We start from the raw sequence: 11,448 nt of genomic DNA, 5'->3' as shown, positions 1-11,448 counted from the left end.
TATGACAATTGTACACCTGGTAGGTTTTGAGGACAAAATCTTTGGGAGGGAAGAGATGGTTTGTAATGAAGTAGCAACTTTAATAGTTAGCTTAGGTTTATGGTCATAGGGCTCAAGTATAACAGGGGCTCATGGACCCTCATTTGTATCTTTTGATCATATGATTTTTGAACATACATTGGAGCTTTGAGCTACCATACATTGGCCTATGGAAGATTATTTCCATCCTTTGGTGAAAGATTAAATCACTTAGGCATTATGTGTGATTCTTGCATGCTAATCCACATGATGATTTGTCCCAATTCTTAGCTTATGGTTTCTTCATTTCAATTTGTTTTATATTTTTCACTATGCACTTTAGGTCATATGTCCTTACAAACATACATCTCCTTTTAAATACATTTCCTTTTCCTCTATTTTTGATTTGTGTTTTTATTTATTAGGTTATATAGTACCTTACAAACATAGATCTCCTTCTCCTCCTTTTTTTTTTTTTGTTTGTGTGTAAGTGCATGAAAAGAGTGTTAAAGGACATGCAACATTGAATGACATGTAAGGTTATTCAAGCACACATAAAGATAAATAAAGGCATAAGTAATCATGCAAGGGATAATAAAGGAGGGCAAGCAGTATCATGTAATGACATGCTTATATAATAACATGCAAATGCAATGCCATGCCATGCAATGCAATGTAATGACATGTACATGCAATGACATGCACATATAATAACATGCAAATGCAATGCCATGCCATGCAATGCAATGTAATGTCATGCAAATACAAAAAAAAATGCAAGCACATGTAAATAGTACTAACTTGTAGAAGCTTGTAATGACATGCAATGCTATGCAATCGCATGTAAAAATAAGAGAGAGAGAGAGAGAGAGAGAGAGAGAGAGAGAGAGAGAGAGAGAGAGAGAGAGAGAGAGAGAGGGGGGGGGGGGGGAGGGGGGAGGAATGGTTGGAGAGGAGGTGAGAGTTAATGAGAGATAATAAAATGCCATCACATGCAAATGAATAATTAAAGCAAACATAGTAAGAGGGAGAGAGAGATGGTAGACAAGGGGGGGGGAGAGAGAGAGAGAGAGAGAGAGAGAGAGAGATGCAAGGAGAGGGAGGACAAGAGAGACACCCTTGACAAAGTTGAGGGAGAGAGACAGAGTGAGAGGGAGCATGGGAGACAGGGAGAGAGAGAGAGAGAGAGAGGGGGGGGGAGAGGGAGAGGGAGGGAAGAGGGTGAGAGAGAGGGAGAGGGAGAGGGAGAGGGAGAGGGAGAGAGAGAGAGAGAGAGAGGGTGGGTGGGAGGGAAAGGGAAAGGGAAAGGGTGGAGAGAGGAAAGAGGGTGAGAGAGGGAGAGATAAAGGGAAGAGGGTGGGAGAGGAGGAGAGAGGGTGGGAGAGAGCAAGGAAGAGGGTGAAAGGGAGGGAGAGAGAGAGAGAGAGTGAAAGGGCGGGTTGGAGGGAGAGAGAGGGAGAGGGAAAGGAAGGAGAGAGGGAGAGGGAGAGAGAAAGGGAAGAGGGTGGGAGAGGGGGGAGAGAGAGAGAGAGAGGGAACTGGAGGGAGAGAGAGAGAGAGGGAACTAGAGGGAGAGAGAGGGAAGCAAAGAGAGTGAGAGAGAGGGTCAGAGGGAGAGGGAAAGGAAGGAGACAGGGAGAGAGAGAGGGAGAAAGGGAAGAGGGTGGGAGAGGGAGAGAGGGGGAGAGAGGAAGGAGGGAAGAGGGTGAGAGAGGGAGAGGGAGAGAGAGGGAAGGAGAGAGAGTGAGGAGGGAAGAGGTGAAAGAGGGTGAAAGAGGGAGAGGGAAGGAGAAAGAGTGAGAGAGAGGGTGGCAGGGGAAGACAAAGGGAGAGGGAAAGGAAGGAGAGAGAGAAGAGGGTGGGAGAGGGAGAGAGAGAGAGAGAGGGAGAGAGAGAGAGAGGGAAGAGGAAGGAAGACGGTGGGAGAGGGAGACGGAGAGAGAGAGAGAGAGAGAAATGGAAGAGAGAGAGAGAGAGAGAGAGAGAGAGAGGGAGGAAGACGGTGGGAGAGGGAGAGGGAGAGAGAGAGAGAGAGAAAGAGAGAAGAGGGAGGGAGAGGGAGAGAGAGAGAGAGAGAGAGAGAGAGAGGGGGAAGAGGGAGGGAGAAAGGGAAGAGGAAGGGGGAGAGAGAGAGAGAGAGAGAGAGGGAGAGGGAGGGAGAAAGGGAAGAGGAAGGGGGAGGGGGGGAGAGAGAGAGAGAGAGTGAGAGGGAGGCTGGGAGGGAGGAAGAGAGGGTGTGAGAGGGTGGGAGAGAGAGAGAGAGAGAGAGATGGAAGAGGGTGGCAGAGAAAGAAGTACTGCATCCAAGCACATAGAAGCTTGTCGCATCATGAAGACTTGTCTAGTAACAAACAACATGACATACACCCCCACACATAAGCTTTGTGATGAAAATGTTTGTTGTCCCAAAATCTCAAAAGTTGGTCATGGGATACAAGGCAAGGTATTGTTGTATCCACCATAGGCCACCATGGCAAGAGACTTGTCGACTCTCCTAAAAGAAATGCTTAGCTCTATGCTTCGTGATCTGTCATTGCATCATCACCTCATCATGTAGACACTCTTCCATATCTTACACTAGCTCAGCCTCTCAACTATCTATGATAGCACTAGTGATTCTCCATGATCTTGTTGATTTGGAATTCAACATCGAGGATGGTGCCTACGATCATTTGATCCCTTGAATGTGCAAAGAGATGCACCACATGATCGATGCTCTCAGTGGCTACCCACACATCATGATCCCACCCTGGGTACCTAGAGAGAGGGACAAACATGGCAATGGGTTGCGCACATCATCTACTACATTGGAGCAGATTCATTAGCTAGCAAATGAAATGTCCTGTCCATTTGTTTGTGTCGTTTTGCCTTACACGATGAGCATTGCAATAGACCTGCAAATAGCACTGGCTGGAATCGATTGTTGTTTTGATGCTAGGCTCAAGCTCTGCTGAGTAAGCTGAAGGCGCTGACCTCTCCAAGCTCTACAGAGTATGCGTTGCGCTGAACTGCTTCTATTGAAAAACTTGACGTTTGCTTTATTGCACTTTAAATGATTGTAAGCATGGTCCCATGCTTTCGTTGTCTGGAAGAGCAAGCATGCTTCAATGTTTGCATGATCACCACAGTGCGCTGCTAAAACTGAGCTGACTTGCTGTGATTTGGGAAGTGAAAGCTCCATGCTGTGCTCTACATGGGATCGTCTGCTTGCTACTAAAACTGAGCTAGCTTGCATTGATGCGTTGCCTAGCTCGTAAACTGTGCTTCAATTATCTCCTTCAACCCATGTGCTCGGTCAAAGCTATGCAAATTGAGCTTCTGTAGACTGTGAAACGCCTGCTTTCTCTTAGATTTGAGCATAAATTGTTGCCATGGCCTATAGATCTAATGATGTTTAAGATTATCTTTTCAAGGTGGATCCAAATTCCTGATAACATTGATGAGGCTAGCATGTTTGATGAAGTGCTCCGTTTTGATGGGGCTAGCACGTTGATGATTCACCCAAGGTGATGAAATGTTAGTATTCTTCCTCTCTGAGATGCGCCAACAAAAGTAGCCTTCTCTTTGAGATGCGCAAATGATAGTAGCCTCCTCTTTGAGATGTGCAAATGGCATTCCTCTCTGAGATCCGCCTATTCACAGAGCTTGAATAGCCTTATAGATTCCTTGGGATAGTAGTCTCCTCTTTGAGATGCACAAATGGCAGTCCTCTATGAGATCCGCTTGTTCACAGAGCCTGAATAGCCTTATAGATTCCTTGGGAAGTGGGACTGATCTTCTTCATTCTATGCCCATTAATCTCGATGTGATCTTTTGAGATTCCATGAAAGATGCCTGTTACATTTGTTGTAGAGGTATCTATTGTGAGTTGTGCTCCTTCACCAGGTCTTCACCAATGCTTGGAGTTGATGAAGATTTAGCCTCTCTTTATGTTGATTTTTGTGAAGAACTATTCTCTGATTTTGTCCACTTCAAGAAGCTCCATAACCACCAAGATCTTCAAGGAATGCTTCATGTATGTCCCATTTGGCCCCCCATGAGCATTGCTATGCTAGAAATGCCACCATTGCTCATAGCCAAGCTTGTGAATCACATTACTAAAAACTCATCATGATCTCACTCTGTACTAAAAATATATTATAATAATAAAAAAAATGTAGTGTGAACCTAGGGTTTTAACAGCCGGTGGTCCTCCGTCTCCTTTCTTTCAGCACTGAAACGTTTGCTGTTGGATCCAACTTGCACTCCGTCGCCATGGGCCGAAGTAAGCTTCCTACATTTTTTTCGTGAAGTCCTGTCGCTTTCGATGCATTCACTTTGCACGCTCTTTGTGATGCCTGAAATTGATTAATGTTTTAGGGTTTTCTGTGTAATTTCGGAAAACTAAGCTATGGTCAGGGTTGATACCTCATAGATTCCGAATTGCTTTCTTAGGGTTTCTGTTTTAGGGTTAGCTGTGAATGGTTTCTGTTCGCTTGTCAACCTTAGCGTTTCCGTGGTCTTTATTTGCTCTCTGTTTTCTCGCTTCGATCCATGGGACTGGAATGTATTCTTTATTAGGGCGTTTGGGACTGGCCTTTCAAGGGTTTTGATTTTCCTGGACGCTTTTATCTCATAGAGGATTTTGCTCTCTTACTCCTATCCTGGTAACTCTCCCAGGTTTTTGGGACTGTCAGGTTTTGGCCTTTTTAGCGTATTCTAGAATGTTTTGTTCTTGTTGTGGGCGTGGATTTCATGGTATAGGAGGTTCATCTCACCTCCTAGCAAACTTCTATCTTGCTGTGGGGGTCTGGCATTTTTAGAGATCAATCTAAATTTTCTGCTAATTTCAATCTTGAAATCTAATGCAGTCAATTTTGCTACACAGGACCTGCTAGATGTTACCGGCAAATCAAGAACAAGCCATACCCCAAGTCACGCTACTGCAGGGGTGTTCCTGATCCCAAGATTCGTATTTATGATGTGGGCATGAAGAAGAAGGGGGTGGATGAGTTCCCTTTCTGTGTGCACCTGGTCAGCTGGGAGAAGGAAAATGTTTCCAGCGAAGCGCTGGAGGCTGCCCGCATTGCCTGCAACAAGTACATGACCAAGTTTGCAGGGAAGGATGCTTTCCACCTGAGAGTCCGGGTCCATCCTTTCCATGTCCTCCGCATTAACAAGATGCTTTCCTGTGCTGGAGCTGATAGGTAGCGATTTCTCCATTTTCATAAAAATAGACTCTTTGCTGAAAATATCATTGATATGCCACATTCATGCATGTTGACACAAGTGTTGAACACAATGTGTCACACACATTGACACATGCATGAAGGCTGTGTAGTGAAACTTCTCCCTATCTGGTAAAGCATAGAATATATTTGCATAGTAACTTCAATTTCATGTTAACAATGCTGTGCTTCTTGGGGTTTGATTTGTGGATTGACAGTTGAGATTTGCTATTTGGGTCACCATCCAATCCGTTAATTTATTCAATGATTTACTGTTTTGGTTTCCTTCGGTTATTTCAGGCTCCAGACAGGAATGAGAGGAGCTTTTGGAAAACCTCAGGGAACTTGTGCCCGAGTTGACATTGGGCAGGTTCTGTTGTCTGTACGCTGCAAAGACAACAATGGAGTGCATGCCCAAGAGGCTCTTCGCCGAGCTAAGTTCAAATTTCCAGGCAGGCAGAAGATTATTGTGAGCAGGAAATGGTAATGTGACATGTCCAATGAATTTTCTTTTGCATCGTGTCCCTTGTTTTTCACTGGTTTTGATTTAAGACTCTTGTAGAGCCATCTTATCTGTTTGAGACTGGCTTGCAGGGGATTCACCAAGTTTGCCCGGACAGACTATCTCAAGTGGAAGGAAGAGAATAGAATTGTCAATGATGGTGTGAATGCGAAGGTGAACATTTTGCTTTCTTAATGAAGCTTATACTCCCTCGTTCCAGCTTCAAGTCTTTTTTTGAGTGGTTGTGGGATGCTACTGCACTAGTTAAAAATCTCTCTTTAATGACATGCTTGTCTTTCCTGCACAGCTCCTTGGCTGCCATGGGCTTCTATCAAAACGTAAGCCCGGAGGTGCTTTTCTGTCAGCAGCTGTTTCAGCTTGATGAGCCTGTTGTCTTGGTGAAGTGTGCACTTGGATCTTAATTCAATACTATTTGCAACCATTGCAGGCTTTCTGGCCAAGTTGATTCTGATTGTTAGGTTGATTTTGAGGTTTAGAGATGTGGACAGCATTCTTTTTTTAAAACTCGTGTACTTGTTTTTGAAGTTGGATGTGTAGCGAGGGAGCCTATAACATGCGGTGGGTGCTTGGGGGACTAGGGCCTTTGACACACTTGTTGATACCATCAATGCATATTAAAACATTTAAAGATGGCCACAACCTTAACACATATCCATCATCACTTTGCATAAAACATAAAAGTTGGACAAAACATCCACAAATGTTGAAAATGGAGCTTGCACGTGTGACACCGCATAGAGGTTGGAATGGGCCGATCCCCTCCCTTGGAGTATTTTACTACCCAAGGAGAATAATATCATGTACAAGCTTTGAGGGTCTTACTCTCCCCACGGGAGATGCCGGATTATCCATTTACAAATGCCATAACTCAGCCCAACGACCAAGCTAGACATGTCGAGCCAACAATACAATCCATATACCTCCGTGTGGGTACTAATGCTTTCCCAAAAACCACGGGTTTTCATGCAATAGAGCTGGTACAGCAAGTACAACTCTCCATTCAGTCGGTATAGCAGGTACAATGGTTGGTATAGTCGGTACAGTGGTTGGTATAGTAGGTACAGTGGTTTGGTATGGTGGTTGGTACAGCAGGTACATTAAGTACAAATGTTGGTACATGTATAATGATTAGTACAACAGGTACAGAGATTGGTACAACAAGTATAGAAGTTGGTATAGTTGGTACAATGGTTGGTATAGCAGGTACAAAGGTTGGTACAACAAGTACAATGGCTAGAAATCATAATAAATGATTAAATAGCCTTGCTTCAGTATTTCTTCGAGATGGAAGTCTCCCAAACAGGCCCCAACAGACGGTATTCTTCATGGGCAGCCTTTAGGAGAGAGATAAAGAGAGTAGCCATCATTAGGGCAGCCTGTAACGGTGGTAGAGGCTAGTGTGTAGTAAGAGAGCCTCTAATAATGAAGAGAGAGAGGGCTCCAATTTATAGATTTGGGCTTCCCATGAGCTAAAATGGCAAGAGAAGGCTACAATGACAAGTGGAGAGCCACACAATAGTTGGAGTGACAAGTGTGACGCCACTTGTCTCACTTTGGTCCACTTTCTGACAAGTGTGAGGCCACTTGTCTCACTTTGATCCACTTTCTTGCCACATGTCCCAATCTAAGAGATGGGTCTTTCCATAAACTTTATCTCTAAAAATATCCCAGCTGGTAGATATTCTATCATAGACACTTTGCTAACTCTTGGTATCTACTCAATTTTAGATGTAATGACGCGAGTAGAATTTCCATCGGAGTCGGGCCAAAAATAGCAACTCTTAAATTTTAGGAGTGTGGTTCTTTGTATTCTAGGATAATCCTTCATTCCCAAAGCTTGTACTTCCCAAATATTTAGACATCTTGGAGTGCACTAGACTCCTTTCATATTGGGAAATGTACAGGTTAGTGACATCCTCCCCAACTTCTTAAAAGTTATCCGCAACTTTAAGCTTCAAGCCATATATTCAAGATACAATCATGTCCCATCAAGTGGGCGAGACGAGACAGTCTCAAAAATCCAATACAATTGAAGAATCCATGTCCCAAAGAAATTGGTGAGACTAAATAAGTCTCCATAATACCAATATCAAAATCATGTCCCAAAATAAATGGGCGAGAATTCCATGGAAGATATGCTAGACACAGGCACAAGAGCCAATTGTATCTCAATCACTAATATCAATGAGATAATCATATGCCAATGAAAATCGCCAACCAGGTGCTAAGACACTTAAATAAGTGCCATGCACAAGAAACTAGTGTCTCGCACAGAAACATGTGCTATGCACACAAACTGGTGCCATTCAAGAGCACAAACCATGGTGATAGAAAAGTTGGTTCTCCATAGTTTTGGCAATCCTTTCTCTCAATCTCAACAGTTCCCATGTTCTTCCATACAATCCCAACTCTGATCAACAAGCATGGTGTGGAAACAATGAAACACTTCTCCACAATCGCAACACGAATCCATGTGTATGGTGGAGTGCTCATTGAATTGCCCTCTCACAATTCCAACATGAATCCACATGCATGGTGAGATGAACAATGAACCTCTTGGCCTCTGTATGGGGAGATAGTGATTCTAATATGGCTTTAAAGATAAATAAATCCATGTCCCAAATAAACGGACAAGATAAAACAGTCCCATAAGTCCAGATATCATAATCCAAGCTCAAAGCACACAGACATGTGTCAATCCACATTACCCTTGGCGTACACATAAGTCCCTTGCCAACCAAGTATCATGTCCACTTTACCACTTGCACTTCGTGTTGGTACTCTGACCACACACCTTGGATGAGAGGTGGGCTCAAGTAACAAGATAAAACAATCACTCGCAGGCATAAATAGCCTTGTGTTCCATAAGCATTTTTGCTGCACATAGTTTATAGGCATTTCAACCACCAACTCACTCTACCCTCTTAAGTGCCCATGTTCTCTCTATTGTTCCACCCATAGAAGGTAGAAACAATCTTCAAGAGAGCACGTAGGACAAGAGAACACTACACATGGTCTGTTGTACTTGACACTACCCTCTGAAGTGCCCATGTTTCCTTCCATCTGCTCTCTATTGTTTCATCCACACATGGTAGAAACAATCTTCAAGAGAGCACGTAGGACAAGAGAACACTACATAGGGTATGTGAACCATGAGTTTCATAAGTCCAATGCATCCCAAATAAAGGGAGCTAAAAAGAATAATCCATAAACTTGAGGATAGATCCAAATCCCTAGACAAGAAGTCCAGGAATCCATAGACATGTATACCATAACTCTTACGAGGTGGACTTTATTCATAAAAGCATCATATCCATGAGGTATCCAAAGATTTCTTCTTTATAAACTCGGACAGATTCGTCCATAGAAATTGCTTGTGAAGCCTAGTATCTATATAAATCTCATCCAAGAAAGAAATCTCCATAGATATAATCCATCCCAATAAAGGGAGCCATAAACAATGTTTCCCTGAAACCATCTCAAGGTAAACACACCACCTTTCTCCTTGCATGGCTATACAAGGGTTAGTGAACATAAAAAATACTTCATAGTAAATGGCAAAATCACCAACTTTGCAAACTTAAAGTATACTTAGCTTTTTCTTTGCCAGGTAGGTCATGAAGCCAAAAGAAATATCTTGTCACCATATCCTTAAGATATCCTGAGATATATCTCTATATAGCTTGCTTATAAGCTTGATAATATAATCCACAATATCCATATGGAAAGATTGCTGAACGTGTGCACATAAAGCCAACTCCATACTTCTAAGATAAATTTTGTGAATTCATAAATCCTTAGACCAAGCTGTCTATTGATCATGCTCTTGCTTCATAGGCTATGAAGTGGTTGGCCATGCTTAATAGCAATGATGGTAAGTGTGGTCCCCACTTGAGATCTTTTCTTTTCCTTATTGATAGAAGGAAGCCTTCGCTTCCAAGAAAGCCTATGCTATGATACCAATGTAACTCGTAGCAGGTGCCCGAGGGACTAGGGCCTTTGACACACTTGTTGGTACCATCAATGCATATTAAAACATTTAAATATGGCCACAATCTTAACACATATCCATCATCACTTTGCATAAAACATAAAAGCTGGACAAAACATCCACAAATGCTGAAAATGGAGCTTGCACGTGTGACACCGCATAGAGCTCGGAATGGGCCGATCCCCTCCCCTGGAGTATAATATCATGTACAAGCTTTGAGGGCCTTACTCTCCTCACGGGAGATGCCGGATTATCCATATACAAATGCCATAACATAGCCCAACACGAGGCCACCAAGTCGGAAAATAGGCTGTAGAAATGTCGAGCCAACAATATAATCCATATACCTTCGTGTGGGTACTAATTCTTTCCCAAAAACCACGGGTCTTCATGCAATAGAGCTGGTACAGCAAGAACAACTCTTCATTCAGTCGGTACAGCAAGTATAATGGCTGGTACAGTCGGTACAACAGGTACAATGGTTGGTACAGTTGGTACAATGGTTGGTACAGTAAGTACAATGGTTTGTATAGTCGGTACGATGGTTGGTACAGTAGGTACATCAAGTACAAATGCTGGTACAACATGTACAGTGACTAGTACAGCAGGTAGTGGCTGGTACAACAAGTATAGAAGCTGGTACAGTCGGTACAATGGCTGGTATAGCAGGTAAAAAGGTTGGTACAACAAGTACAATGGTTAGAAATCATAATAAATGATTAAATACCCTTGCCTTCAGTATTTCTTAGTGATGGAAGCCTCCAAAACAGTCCCCAACAATCGGTATTCTTCACGAGCAGCCTTCAAGAGAGAGAGAAAGAGAGTAGCCATCATTAGGGCAGCCTGTTAACGGTGGTAGAGGCTAGTGTGTAGCAAGAGAGCCTCTATTAATGAAGAGAGAGGGCTCCAATTTATAGATTTGGGCCTCCCATGAGCTAAAACGGCAAGAGAAGGCTACAATGACAAGTGGAGAGCCACACAATAGTTGGAGTGACAAGTGTGACGCCACTTGTCTCACTTTGATCCACTTTTTGACAAGTGTGATGCCACTTGTCTCACTTTGATCCACTTTCTGACAAGTGTGAGGCCACTTGTCTCACTTTGATCCACTTTCTTGCCACATGTCCCAATCTAAGAGATGGATCCTTTCATAAACTTTACCTCTAAAAATATCCCAACTGGTGACATTCTGTCATAGGCACTTTGCCAACTCTTGGTATTTGCTCAATTCTAGATGTAATGATGCGAACAGAATTTCCATTGGAGTCGGGGCCAAAAATAGCAACTCTCCTAAATTTTAGGAGTGTGGTTCTTTGTATTCTAGGATAATCTCCCATTCCCAAAGCTCGTACTTCCCAATTATTTAGACATCCTGGAGTCCACCAGACTCCTTTTATACTGGGAAATGTCCAAGTTGGTGACAGAGCCCTAAATATGGCTTTTAGCTTGGTTAGGTATTCATTTGACCATGCTATAACTTAGTCAATAACTGGGATATTGTTTAAATATTGCAATGTGTGCCTAGTGGGGGGAGAGAGAGAGAGAGAGAGAGAGAGAGAGAGAGAGAGAGAGAGAGAGAGAGACCGTTGTCCATCAGAAGTATACAAGACATCAGAATTTATGTACTGAGAATGGCATGTAAAGAAAGGTAACTGAGTTTACCACACCAGGTTTTTAAAAAGCTTGAGTAGACATAAACCTGCACAAGT

The 11,448-nt window shown here is 43.1% G+C and overlaps 1 protein-coding gene across 1 annotated transcript; it reads left to right on the top strand.

Annotated features, from left to right (window-relative positions):
• The first annotated feature begins 4,156 nt into the window (after positions 1-4,156).
• Positions 4,157-6,177, top strand: LOC147631423 (large ribosomal subunit protein uL16-like). Its single transcript, XM_086809820.1, has 5 exons — positions 4,157-4,282; positions 4,886-5,204; positions 5,526-5,708; positions 5,820-5,901; positions 6,035-6,177. Exons 1-5 carry the CDS (start codon positions 4,273-4,275, stop codon positions 6,107-6,109), a joined length of 669 nt encoding a protein of 222 aa, XP_086665946.1. The 5' UTR covers positions 4,157-4,272; the 3' UTR covers positions 6,110-6,177.
• The last annotated feature ends 5,271 nt before the right edge of the window (positions 6,178-11,448 follow it).

Source organism: Cibotium barometz, chromosome 15 (assembly GCF_041138505.1).
Source record: "Cibotium barometz isolate CiBa-2024 chromosome 15, ASM4113850v1, whole genome shotgun sequence".
NCBI lineage: Eukaryota > Viridiplantae > Streptophyta > Polypodiopsida > Cyatheales > Cibotiaceae > Cibotium > Cibotium barometz.
This window is presented reverse-complemented; position numbering and strand designations above follow the sequence as displayed.